A 15,090-nucleotide genomic window follows, 5' to 3' on the forward strand; every position below is an offset into this window, starting at 1 on the left:
GTACTGAGTGGCAGACCGAGTACCGTTCAATAGAGACGGGAAACCACTACAAACGTTTCCATCAAACGGTACAAACAACGTTTACCTCGATGCAAAGATTGCGTTTGTATGAAACGATAATATTCCGTCTCCGATCCGACCATTGTCGCCTAAAAGGGCCTTTATTTAAAATAGTCTGCAGCGACACGCCTTTGTCTGACTTATGCCTCGTACCCGAGAATATGGATCAATTCCTCCTCGCATGCCCAAAATACGATTGGCACCGAGCATATTTGATTGATATCTGCTTGAACTGGAAAGACGATTTCACCACATATAACCTTCTCGTACGGTCAGAACTTATCTCGCCTCTCGTTGAGTTCGTCCTCGCCAGCAATGTGTTGATTTGAACTTTTTTTTTTTTCAGGTACACGATTTGCGACATGTAATACGACATTTCTGTCGTGGCTCACCAGATCGATAAGGTGACAAGCGCCAGAATGTCCCATTTTCACAAATAATATTAATATTATTAATGATAAGACTCGATGACCATGGATGATATTTGTTAATCACAATCGCCTTTGTTAACCCTTGGTGGATAGTTAGTTACATCTGGCTCCCTTTACCCATGTTTTGACGAGAAAGAAAATAAAACTTAGCGGTATATGCTTCACAACTGTAACACCGATGGGTTGTTAGGCGATTGTACATTCCTCCTGTTATGACACAATATTTATTATATTCATGATGCTAATTATCTGTGCCAATATTCGAAGGTAAAACTAACGCGGTTTTAATATTACTAGGACTATGTGATGTTCGCTAGCATATTTATCGGTGTCCATTCAATACCGAGAAAACAAATTCCGACAATGCCATTACCGAGAATAGACACCAACGAGAATGGACATTACCGAGAACGGACACCACCGTGAACGAACATTACCAAGAATGCAATATATACAATGCAGGCATGCAATGCATACGTACAGGTCGTGTGTATGTGCATCGCTGCGTTATCACACTCAGTGGCGATTATCGGATATAAATCTTGTCAATGGCCGTCGCAGTAAGTTGGATTCTTGGCATTGGCAATTCTCGGTAATGGTTTTCTCGGTTTTATTATAGAGCTCAATTTATCAGGAGTATATCTGACGCCTGCATTAGGCTACATTTCTCAAAACGCTGTGATATCAGATCAATCTATGTCAAAATCTAAACTATTCCACATCTAGCTGTGGCTTGTCAATAACTGCTAGCTGCAAAATTATAACACTATACAGTTTTTCATTTGTCAACTCGCTTAGGCTATCTCATAATCTTGACAAATTATGCTTACTCTCTACCAAGTAAAACAATTTTACTCAGGTATTTATACACGAAATTTCACCTAGTGCCAGGTATGAATTGCTACAATGATGAATCACATTTTCACGATGTGAGTAAAATGTCAATCGGCCATTGGCTCATTTACAATAGGACTATTTCATGACATCAAATAAGGCTTACCGGAAAGTAATTGGATAGCTCTTTTGATGTTGCGGCTCGCGGAGTCCTCAAAAATTAGGAAATTGGGCTGACGAAGTAGGCCTACTGCTCGGCCCTACAATGTACAAATACCTATACTAGTACAGCCGATAATATTAGCTTATTTTCTTTTACCAGCTTTGTCGAAATTGGAATAAATCGGGGACGATTTTTTCGAATTTCAGCTATTTTATCCGTAGTTTCAGAAAGAAGTTGGTAGCCCTATTGAAAAGTGCCTTTTACCTTCCATTCGATGCCTATATCTGTATAGTAGAATATTGACCCGTTGTACGGTTAAACTTCCTGACAGGACCAATGCAAGTACACTTGTGACACTATAAATTCGCGACTAAGTTCTGTTGCGAACGAGTACGCGAACCTCCAAATTACCAAGAATTGCAAAATACCGAATATTCCTAAATCGATCGCCTCCACTATCTCACGCTCATTCCGTCGGTATTCCGCCCACTAGCAGTTCATATTCGACGAGACGAGACGAAGACATAGCGTAGAAGTAGGACATTTGTTGTCGGTTGGTAGGACTTGGGTTCGATCCACAACAGGGCTGAAAAGAATATTCTGCTTATGGACTAGTAGCCGCAGCTCCGCTCCATAAGGCGGTTATGTCAGTTGATTTGATCCGTATTTTGAGTTACTTGGGTATCGCAACAAAGAATATAGAGGACTACATTCGGCTTTCGACTGTATAGTAATACGAATTATATCAAGACTTCATGAGCAATTGCGACTAGTGTTGCATTCAAATTATAATAAATTTAAAACTCACATGTTTAAAACACATAATCCTTATTCAAAACATACGATAATTTTGTTCAGTCATGACATAATCCATCTTCAGTCCTGACGTCACCATGGATTGACGATTGATATGGTTTCATGAGCATTATATTTAAAAATATTGGTGACTGGTACTAATGAATTCCACTTATGTGATTATGAGTTGTTTATTTGTCGACATGCGGTTCATCAAATATTGACACAGCAATTAGTTGTCCATTCGGCATGATTTAAATCTACTTATTTTTACATGATAGATCGATAAGGTTCTGCACTGCACACACATATTAAGTTGCATGATATGTCACGATGTCATGATGTGATATGTATTAAAATGATTGCACACTCGGTTAAATGATCATAACTAGATTCTCGGAGGTAGATTATGAGATTATTGCAGTCGCAGTCGAGTACCATTTGGTTCGATATCAGTCGTGTGGGTCAATGGTCTTCAACCTTATCTATTCGTGTCTCCGTTCCCGTTTTGAATATATCCAGTGCATGGTCTACCTCTTAGAGCAGTTGTTCTGACCAGGACACTAGTGTGACGATTGGACTGCTCAGGTTTACCCCAAGCAAATGTGGTAAACAACGTCGATGTATAACATAATTTACGGAGTCCCAATTTCGAGTTTGGCATAATCGTGTGTCTGTTAATTTTACCTGTTCAATACACAATGTACAATGTGATGTGGTGAAAAGATACCAGGATGCCAAAACGATGAAGTGCGCCCTAGCAATTTGGCACACCCTCAGTGCAATATCCCGAGTAACAGTGCTCCCTTGCTATCTATCATTTTTAGACATCCTCGCTTCCTTTCTTTCCATTACTCGAATTGGTCGTTGGTCGTTTTTCTTTCGAGGATTGTTTGTAAAGACGCTGTTAGCACATCGATATATGGGAAAAGAATCTCAGATAGACATCCGATGCGTCTGAAATTGCCACTGCCCAACGCAAACCAGGGCCTCCAACGCCAATAGTTGCGGAGCAGAAACTCCCCCGAATATATTAGCATTTGGGAAGGTCGATTTCCAAAATAGCATTGAAGATAGGCGATTTCAGAATTATTCTTTATATTCTCAAATAACTTTGTTTGCACTGGCGTAGGGTTACCATACGTCCTCCTTTAAGATGATTTGTCATCCTTCTTCAGGTTTTGTTTGTCCTCCGGAGACGCCTAAATGTCCTCATTTTTGAGATTTTGTCCCCTTTTTCTAGAATTATTGTGGAATATAAGGCAAAATTGGACTGAGATACAGTAATTCATCATTGAAGTAACGCTCCGGCGGCTATTTCGAGAGCTAAGCAGGAAAGTTGACTTATTTTTAGCGAGAAATTTGATCTTTTTTTCAGTAAACCGACCACGATGTCGGAAATAATTTACCAGTTTTTCGAGATTTTCCTCCGGTATTCTAAGTTTGAAAATTTTGAAAAGTGTCCTCGTTTCCCGAATCCAAAATATGGTAACCCTACACCGGCGTCAATTTCTTTTGCGACATTGTTGTAGAAATCTTTTCATTTTCGTAAGGTTGACAGTAAAATTATTGAAAAAAAAATAAAATAAATTAGAAAAATTCCATTGCTTCTGTGTCGTTTTATTTTGGATGGAAATTGAGCCAAATTTGGTGGACAGCCTTTTATTGCCAATCTAACAATTTAATCAGTGAATTCCCGTAATCCGGAAAAAAGGTTATTTTAGAATAACCTAACTGTATATAGCAGGGGCAGGCAACATACGCCGCGAAGGGATTTTGTTCGGCCCGCGGACAGTTTTCCATCTGCCGAGATTCCCCACTACTTGCTTACTACGTCAAATTTTAATGACTGTATGTTATTATCTACATGCATGCGCAATGCGCAGCGTGCGAGAGTGGCGCTTGCGCGTAGGTTCGTCGAAGTTGGAAGACTTGCATTGTCGGCATTGCGATGTACTCCACCCTAAAATCGTTTGTGCTAATCGTGGTGTTTGTCGACTACAATGGTCATTTACACCAGGCCGATATTTCTTATTTTCGATTCAGTAACCGCCGTCTTGTAGCACAGCACACTTCTAGGCTTTTGTAAGACACCGCTTATGCCAGGGGTCGCCAACTCAAAACGGGTCGCGGGCCACTTTTCAAATGTCGTAGAAGCCGCGGGCAGCATGAATTCAATATCGAGATAAAATAGGCCACACAGTCGAACAGCGACGCTATCTCGTCACCGACTAAGCCCTGATGAATCGATATCTTGGTAAATTTGGGGTACCGGGCTTATCGAACGCTCTGAAATTTTAATTACGGATTGCACCGTGTGTTGATTGATTAGAGAGAAGAAGACATGGCGGCGCCTGTATGACAATGCTATTCTCGAATCCACATTGTGTTCGTCATCATCGACGAGAATGGCTTTGAAGTGACATTGCTGTCGTTTAAATACATTCATTAAATACGATTTACACCTTGTATATGTTGATAAATGGGCGAATAATGTATCGATTCTGCAATCCGGTCCGCAAAGTAGTTAATTTTCCTGTATCCGGCCCGCCGACTAGAGAAGTTGTCCGCCCCTGGTCTATAGGCAGGTCATGTAACCACAAAACGTCGCTATGCCAGAAACATCAATCCATGGGTTTTTAGCTACTCATACATTTATGTCCCGTAGTTTTCAGATCGACTGAGCTACATGCGCGATTCATTACGAAATGTCGCAGTAGAACCATATTTTCAATTCCTAATTGTTTGTAAACTGCCATTGTGATTGGTTCTTTATTTAAACAATATGATCTATATCGGTGGCGTATAATTAGGCTACAGCGAATACACAGTGGTTCACAACTGGGGCTCCGCAATGTAGTTCGATGGGGTGCGCGAGGCCGCTAAATTTACAAAATGATTGAAACCCGTATTTTTATTTTATTTTGAAATAAATAAAACCATACGAGGCTATTTCGCTTCATTACTGCTACAACTCTTGACTCACATCAAACGAATGATCGTCTGAGATGAAATATCCTACTGTGCAATTTCATTTTAATTGCCAAATTCCCAATGGCCTACCGGTAACAACATATTGCTGTTTAGTGAGGTTTTGCTGGGATTTGTGGAACAGTTAAAAAAGTAATAATAGAAAGGTCAATCAGCCTGATTCAAATGTGTGCGAAAATCCATTTTTCCTGTGATATAGGGGAGTTGTGGTACCGATGGATCTTGGAAATAAAATTGGAAAATGATCTATGGCTCCCAAAATAGGCGCCACATCTGCCCGACATACTCGCGATTCCACAACAACTACAAGATGAGCTGCTAAATATGAATGACTAGGATTGACGTTCTATGTTTGACAAAAAAAATCGGTTTATCAATTTTGGTGGCTTATATGATGCAATCATACCCATAGGGGTCGTCAGAAGTGCATTATTAGGCTATTCGACATCATCTATTTTTGTGGACATAAATTCTTGTCACTCGTTCATATCAAATCGAAGGCGCGGATTTCCAAGTCACGACCATGTATTTCAAGAAATGCAGCTGCAGAAATTGCTACCGTCTACCCAATTTCCACATAGACCGCGTGATGTTATTCCCAGGAATAGTAATTTTGCTGCTATTTGGTAATGCAAAAAAACAGTTATTAATCGCAAAACATAATAATGGTTACACGACAATTGAGATAATTTTGAACAAATTTGGGCGGTCCGCGGGGGTCCTTGACGGTCGAAAAGGGCTCCGCGGAGACAAAAACTTGAAAACCACTGGAGCACAATGAAGAATTTTTAAAAGTAGTCATTAATCATGCACGGAGCAGAGATTATAAGTGACTGTAAGTGAAATGATTTGACTTCACCGTAATATCTTATCGCAGGATGTTCTAACAAGTCGTTGGTAAATTTCTAATAAAACCAAGGCTCCTTTCTGACTGCATGTAGCATGTACCCATATATTGCGAGAATGAGAATTCTCGGATCCCGGGCCTCTCATATACCGTTTTCGCATCGTCAGGCATAATTCTGCAATCACACGTGAAGATAAAGGCATAGTTCATGTACAGTGACGGAAGTCAGTCATCTTTAAATAACCACTTAAATTAGTATGATATGTCACGCGAAGTCGGTGTAATTGATGTCGTCACAAACAGGGATGGTGTGATCCTATGAAAGGTTTAGATTCATGTGAACGCTAACCATATTAAAAGGTTCTGTGTGAACGGGAACGTGAACCTCATGACGTCTCGTGACGTCATACTGCTAATTCCAAACCTGGATTTCAGTGAAGTGATAGCCTATATGCCCTATATCAGAGGTCTCAAAATCAAATGTCCTTGCGGGCTAATTTCCTACTTTTTGATCTCGCCGCGGGCTGCAGCACCAATAATGGAGATTCAATGTATTTCCAAGAAGGACTTATTTGACGGGACCTTGCAGACTGACATTCCACACACATCGTGAAAATGTGATTCGCTGTTGTGAATTCTCGCCTGGCACGAAAAAAATCAAATTTTAAATTTTTTTAATAAAATTGTTGCTGTACGTGGCATAGTAGTTGTATATTTAGTTGTAGACACCGTGCGAGAGTACAAAGGCATCAAAACGTTAAAATTTTGCAGCTATTGGACATTTGACGTAGTGTTACAATTATAGGAATAATATATTTGAATTTTAAAAATATCGATCTGATATTAGATCATGGTGTCAGTACAGCCTAATCCTGGTTTCGAGCATACTCATGATGACAAGGCTATTGATCGTGTCATTATCAAAGTCAACCAAATTAAATCAGCGTCATATCTACCTTCAAATATTGGAACAGATCTATAACAACTTGATATAATTATTACTCTGCCGTAGCAATAGAAATGTCCAATCGCCGAAGAATTAATTGGTGTTACTGCTGTGAAGCGTATGCTCTGACTACTTTATACTCGCCACATGGAACTGGCGATAATAACAAGGATAAAGATAACCAAGGATGTAGGCTAACTAACTATACACATCAAGATGGAAACACAATGCCAATGGTTGACATATCGACCTGCTTAGATATCTAAATAAGCTACGCAGCACAAGCTAAGACCTTTTGATATATTACCATTACCCAAAACAATTTGATGGTTTGTTGCGTCCGTGGTTGTACCAAGTTATGGCGTTTCGAGTCACAATAAGTCCTTCTCTGATTGTAACGTTTGACGCGACTCAACTAGAGTAATTTTCATTTTATCGCACATTAAGTCCGAGTTCGAGTAATTCTACAAAAGGTCGCCACCAAGTCCAAATCACAATTTTTAGTCACGAATCATCAACGGGTCATGTTTTACTATCATAAACAAGTAATGTGACGCAATAGTTGATCTTCCACTGCACCTTTTGAAAGTGATGTAATATAGCGAAGTTTGCTGAGTAGTTTTAGAGCGAATTTCCGGTTCTCAAATAGAAAAAAAGATACTTAGCAGTTAAATATTGTCAAATATTCGAAATCAAAAATGCCGTCGTAGGCCGCACAAAATGAGTGTGCCTTATATTAATGTACGCGATACCCAGCAGCGACTCGGGCCACACAATGCCACAATGCTGAAGTACATACTGACCTTTCAGACGTCAGTAAATGTATCAATCGGAGCAATCAAATGATATAATATTCCCATAAAATCAATATCTTCCGTTGCTTCGCCAACAATTTCGACGGGGATTTGTAGGAGAATATAAGCTGACGTCTGGGGGGGGTCATAGGGTCTGGTTTTACCCTAGTAGCAAGTTATACAGCAGTACCCAACACCCCAATCGCACGGATTTGGTTTTTATAATGCAACAAACATTTAAAATCTACGTGGACCCCCCACGCTTGCTAGATTTTTTACATTAGACAATGATCGAAATTTCAATGATTGTTTTAATGAGTATCATTCGCTGACTACCTACATTTCACGTATTTCGCTCTTGATGTCGCATGAGAACGGGTCAAGCTCACAGCAGAGAATCACTAAATATTCACAAACAGAAGGCTGGATATTTCGAGCAAACTTGTTACAAAGCAGGTTCAATTTTGGAGATTGTCAAGGTGCATGCTCGTTTAGTGTTAATTTATTATGTTGTCAGCGCCATGCATAGAGTGGCCCACAGTTGAAATGCAATAAATTTCAACAAAAGATGTTACAATGTAATTGTAATATATGAAAAAAGTTCACAGTGCAGAACCTACCAAGATTCGTTTGTAAACGTGAACCTCTAAATTCCCGAGGTTCACACACGGAACGCGAACGTGAACCTCGCGTTCACAACAACCCTACTCACAAGTTTTGTGCTCTATTTGCGTTCTTGCTGCAATGGTTATGATATCAAGATGAAATCCATAGAATTTTGATGATATATGGTAAAATTCCTTGAAAACAGATAGGTAAAACATTTTCAGAAGAGATTTCAGAAAAAGATTTTCAGAACCTTCAAAGTTTCGTTTATGAATGCGAACCTCTTTATTTGTACACTGCTGCATAACTCATCATACACTATTGTCACTTGACATTTTTGATTATACTCTTCCATACAATAGCGGAAATGCAAAAGTTGCAGCAATATTCAAGATTATATTACTAGTTTTATAAGCCCATGCCAAAAACTCCTGACACGAACCACATATATTTAAAATTGATTCCTGTATCTGAATGTATAGGTGTGACGACACCGAAAATGTGATTCAAATGTATCTATGGAACTCTTTGGCTCGAATATAGGTTTCGAGGTATCGGGTGATTATCGTCTCATGCTATCCCATGTATCTGTTCATACAGCGGATTTACCGCGAATTTAGAATCAAATTGCAATTGGGATTTTAATTGAATGATTTGAAGATATTGTTGTCATGGACAATGTTCCCTCTAATTTTTGACGCGTCTGCGCACACTCAGCATCATACTGCGCAGATCCTAAGAAAACAGTGCGTAACGACTGAAAAACGATTAAAAAAGGTCATAACTTTTGATTTTTTGTGCGCAACTTACATTTTCTGTGCGCAGGGAACATTGGTCATGGATATAACTAGCTATATTATTAATTCTACTGAAATTCGCAATAAATCGTGAGGTAAGCCACACCGACGTCCACATTCGCTTATTGCTAACGCTATTTGTTATTCGGTTAAACTTATAAATCAAATGCACACGCGCTATCCACTAAACCATAGCGGGCAACTTCTCCGATCGGCGGGCCGGATATGGGGATATACAGAATATATATGTTGATCGCATACATATCCACATATACAAGGAATAAATCGTATTTGATGTAAACTTTAAGCTCAAATCATAGAGACGAAAAGAGAATTTGATTAATTTATTAACAGTAGCTGTTGAAGTCAATCAGACATCTGTGGACGATCAGAATTGTCAGCAAGTTCTTTGCACTCTGGTTGCATACCCGCATGTAGACACCCTTAGTAAAGACTGCACGCTAACATTAGTTATATTGGAACGCAGCCTTGCCTCGTTAATGTTCTGTTCGTAGTCGAAAATATATATAGGGCCTACACCCGAAAAAAGCAACTCGTTTAACGTCCATCATTCTCAGGTTTGCAGACTTGGATTCATTCTGTAACACCAAAAATTTCTATACTTTCAGTATAAAATTTCAATTTCCGGGTAGAAAGACCCGGGTCTATATCCCCGGGTTTGGCCCGCGGGTCATATGTTGGCCGTCCCTGCACTGAACACACACACGCTCGATACCCATTTGATTGTAACGAGTCAAAGCTTCTAGGACCAAGTTATGACACAATTCGCATATCAACAATCAACATATATTCAGAACCTTTATCTACTTATTACAGTCATGAAATTCACAATGGTAAACAATTTAATTTCAATTGCAAGACAATAGTTATTTTGAAATGGGAAATAAGCTCGTGGCCAAAAAATGTTGGAAACTGCCCGATGTGTATTTTATAGTAATATACGGCAGAACTGATATTATTGACAGAATTAATTCACCAGGTATGACAAGCAGATGCATATAGTAAGCCGACAAGAAGTTACATCGATTACCATATGGTTGACCCTTGATTGGTGCTCATTTTTCTGGGCGGAAGTCACTGAAAAAAATGTTATTTCGGACCTGTTTACAACCAGGTAACCGCATCAGCCTAACATTATAGCAGGGCTGTCAAACACACAACAGGAGCACCGCATAAGGTCCAACCGACGATTTCATCAGGTCCGTGAAGAAATCTGTGTCAGTCACAAGCAATCACCAGAGTCCACAATAGAGGCCCAACTCCAAACCTATGTTTAATTCCACTCCTGTATACAATGGATAGGCGAGGCTTTGGCAGTGTGACATCGTATTGACTGACAATGTGTTCATACCTCATAGTAAAATCCGCAAGATGGCGCTAAAGAGTGCCCGGCATTTGATTAAGAAAATATGGTAACTCTAGTATGGAAGTGGTTGGTTTCGCAATTGTCTGAGGTCCACAAATAATGACCAAGGTCGTCTCAAGTCCCTTTCCAAGTGTTAAGGTCTATTTAGGCTCCTTCTTCCGAAGTTGTCTGCGTAAGCAGAGTTTCAACAAACCAAAATGCGTAGCAGTGGGCCGTGTTAGAAGTCGGCAGAAACGGGATACTGCATATCACAATCGAACAAATAAGGCAGCATTGCGGTTTTCAGTCAAGGTTGACGATGACTCATTCGTTCACGCAATCAACGTGAAATCGAACCGAAACTTTAGAAAATTTACAATAGGAAACAGTATGTCGACGGTTGCATTCGGTTCTATGAAAAATCTATCTAAATTTTCATTCGGTGGGTTACCCGTGAAAATGGCAAGAATTGTCAGATTTGTAAATCAGCAAGAAAATGAATAAAGCGGAAAAAAATTGCCATAAATTACAAATTTCCTGTTCTCAACTACACTGTAGAGTTGAGGCAAGACAACTTACGGCGATTTATATCATTAACCAACAATCACAATGAATATGAATATTGATCAACTTATCGTATATTTTTGTATATGAATTGGTTTTACTTTCCGGCGTATTTACTGTCGATGATCGTTAGTAGCCATGAATAACGTAGTCGTGAAAATATTTTCACAGATTTTATGAACACTTGATCAGTAGGTCTATTTCGGTTCGAGGAGCTTCATGAAGTTTGGTAAAGGACTCAAGAAAGGGGTAAGTCTAGATTTGAATTGCATACAGGGATTTGGAGCTGGAGCCGGAGCATGGAGCCGGAGTGCCGTGCATTTTCAACGGATAAGGTGCTGGAGCCGGAGCTCTATATCAAATTCAGGTGGATCCGGAGCCGGAGCTGGAGCCATTGTTTGAAAAGTAGCGCCGGCTCAGATGTATTTCATAATATGCTAAGCTACTACAGTGGGCTGAATTCACGTAGTTGTATGGTAATTGCTCATAAAACTAGGAACTGTTGCGTCTTAGGCTCTACTTTTCTAGCTAAGCATGTCCATAGGTGCCAAACCTGGGTAGGCTAGATATTCCGCGACTTACTCCGTAATTACCGCGTTGTGGGTATTCGTCATACCTGCAATATCGTCATCAACACAACACCGATGACCATGGAATTGTACAGATCGAAAGGTAATGATCACCAGGCATTCCAAATAACGGGATTTGTGCTTTTGTGAGCTGAGCAATATAACTAACTAGTAATCAGGTAAATATGTAAGTAACGCCAGATGATATAAACGTGACCTTGCTACACAGTGTACGTGTCGATTTGGAGGCACACACGCAGCGAAACATTATCTCTTATCGAACTAATCGACTAAATAAATGCATATTCTTTGGTAATATTTTTTTAATCGTGGACAGTGCGTTATTGTGTATGCCTATATAATGCATACGAATTAAAATTCATTCCAGAGCATTGTCGTTTACTCCGGTGGCGAGATAGCGCAGTGGTATAATCCGCTGCTGCCACACCAATGGGTTTGCTGGTTCGAGTCCGACCGAGGTCGACTTCCGAATTCATATACTTAAGTGTTGGAGGTTTATCTAGGCTCCGCCTCGCCATGTCATCCCCGTCAGCGGAGTCATCCGCGTCAGCGGCTCAACGTGTAGTCCGTTCACGTGCGGCTATGACGCTCTCGACAGACGACACGATGTAATTATCACGTCAAAGGACTTCACATACCCACATAAAATTCCATTTCCGTGCGACGGCTACAACCGAACCATTCGATAGATTTCGGAGCCAGAGCTGGAGCTGGAGCCGCATCCGTGATAGCAATGAGCTCCGGAGCTGGAGCCAGAGCTAATTTAGGATAGAAGAGAGCTGTTAAGTTGGAGCCGGAGCAGTTATAAATTTACAGCTGCTCCAAGCCCTGATTGCAGATACTACCGTATCAGGGTTTATCAATTTTTTGAGAAACACGCTTGCGAGAGATGGAAATTACACGTTGTAATGACTAGAGTCATGACTTGACTCGAGTCCAGCTCGAGTCACGATTTTTTTGATGACTCGACTTGACTCGAGTCAAATCATTTTTTCAAAATACAGAAATAATTCGACTCGACTCGAGTCATATGTGCATTGACTCGACTTCAAATCGAGTCATTGCGTATGACTCGAACCAAGCCATATGACTTGAGACTCTGACGGTCAAGACTGACATCTCATTGTAATTTCGAAGTTTAGTGAAGTATCCACGCTATTGGGATTTCGTCTATTGGTACTGGTACTTGGAATTCGACCAGAAACTGCTAAAAGCTAGGAAAACTAGTATATCATAAATGCGAACCATTCGGTATCACCAAACAGAGTTATAAAAAGTGGGTTTAAGAAGACTTAAAATAGAATCTGGGCAGTCAACACAATAACTCGGACATTGACTCTAGTCATAATACCATGACTCGGTCTCGACCCTCCGCTCGCTGACTTGGACTCGGACTTGACTCGGCGTTGAATTGAAAATGACTTGATTCAAAGCTATAAAAGTGGAATTGACTTGTGACTCGGAGCTTGGTGACTTGGTTACAACCCTGAGAAATTTTATCTGACATGGTGTTAGCCATGAAATCGTAGTCTTGTGATAATAAACGTGAGACCTGCTAGAACCCTTATCATCACAGGGATTTTAGGTGACTTAATCGGCACACACGTTGACAAATTATCAACCTGGTATTTACTAGTGTTTTTCAATGCAATGACGCTAGTCTCGTAGTGAATTTGTTCTTTCAAAGGATTATATATTGATCAAACCTTTAGAAATGATCATTGATACTAATTTGGAGGACTGTTTTAGCTGGAGCAAGTCAAAAATCTACGAGAAATGTCAAAGTTTGCACTATTTTCTTCCACTTACGGATGATGATTCCGGAAAATGTAATTGACGTTCGGGCTCGGGACTCGTGCACTTCTGAACCAAAAACACATTTTCTCCGTAAGGCTGAGTTTTGGAGTTTGGTCCTAAAGTGAACGAGCCCCGTCCTGGTCCGGCTCCGTCAAATTCGAATTTGGAAATTAAGCTGCGTGGTTCGCAACATACCACTTTTCAAATGTTAATCACCTTAATAGCTCTGAGAGAAATGCAGAGATATCTCAAATATGTGACTGGGGGTATTGAACTTAAATAGTTCTCTCAGCACCACATTCACCGCACCACCCCCTCAAAAATCTTCGTGTGCCCTCATCAAAGAGTTAACGGCACAATAACAAGCACAAAGACTGTCTGTACAATCCTAAAATATCCAATAAAATACCGCTTATCGTCCGTGAAAGGTGTTGCATGATTTGATTTTCTCTTGTACCTTTGTTATGACTGCCGCAGTACGGGTACAGCTGGTAGCGTTCCTTTTTATGATTGCGAAGAAACAATATTGGACCCTGCCGAACTTTCCCGATTGGGGGTTTGGGATGCGGCGGTTACCGCCCTGGTGGATTGTATGAGTATTGTATACATTATAGTCATCTGCTGTTTCACTCACGTCGCGAATCCCAATGATGTTATCCCCGCTGTCTGATCGGCGTCTTCGTTCCACTATGGTGGGGAACAATATAATTATTCTGGGTCAGCTTCAAACAGTTCTTTGGTGAATTGGATACTATACCTAGATGTGGAAAATGCATTTTTTATATGCAAGCTGTCAAATGTATATTGTAGGCATATGTCTTCGTACCTACTGAATTGGTGATGTCAGAACATTCAATCCGATGATACATTTATTCATGCGACTCCTACATTATGCACAATGATTTCAAGGCGTAAATTTTAACCAACTCCATAGATTAATGTTCTGGGCTAAATCCTCCATCCATTATAATTGGTTGCAGTGGTGCCGTATACTTCCTCAGCCAGTTGATAATAATTGATAGTATATGGCAATCTCGGCGAATTTTATGTTACAATAGTACGACACGCGGAATTGCCGTAAATCTGCATCAAATACACCTCAGTCTTTGTTTAATGCAAATTCCACATCCTTTTTAATGGCATACGACGAATAACCCTGCTGGAATACTTTATTACTTCGGCATGAACTTCCAGTCATTTTACAGCTGCAGATTGTCATAGCCGGGTGACAAAAGCCGCTGTTCCTCCTCCAATTTTCAACTTCTACATTGTAATGTTGGGATGACTCGAGTCATGACTTTACTCGAATCAGACTCGAGTCACATTTTTCGAGTGACTTGACTTGACTCGAGTCACTTTGCTAAAATGACTTGACTTGACTTGACTTGGCGTAGCAGAAATTTGGATTGACTCGTGACTCGGAGCAAAATTCACAAGTCAATTTTAAGTCATTAAGTAATTGGTGTCGATAAAAATCACTGTGTCTTCCATATGTTCGGATTGTTCGCA

General features: G+C 40.2%; 1 protein-coding gene and 1 long non-coding RNA gene across 2 annotated transcripts in view; one reads left to right on the forward strand and one right to left on the reverse strand.

The window, feature by feature from the left end:
• The window catches only part of LOC145434526 (uncharacterized), a 369,322-nt gene that overhangs the window by 142,896 nt on the left and 211,336 nt on the right, over positions 1-15,090 (reverse strand). The window lies entirely within an intron of this gene.
• LOC145433961 (uncharacterized) overlaps positions 11,364-15,090 on the forward strand; it is a 106,430-nt gene continuing 102,703 nt past the window's right edge. The window contains exon 1 of the mRNA XM_080311220.1: positions 11,364-11,443. Within this exon, the coding sequence (XP_080167346.1) occupies positions 11,414-11,443 (30 nt within the window). The 5' untranslated portion in view covers positions 11,364-11,413. The remainder of the gene's footprint in view (positions 11,444-15,090) is intronic.

Source organism: Botryllus schlosseri, chromosome 1, assembly GCF_051294905.1.
Source record: "Botryllus schlosseri isolate E-star chromosome 1, Bs_hap1, whole genome shotgun sequence".
Classification (NCBI taxonomy): Eukaryota; Metazoa; Chordata; class Ascidiacea; order Stolidobranchia; family Styelidae; genus Botryllus; species Botryllus schlosseri.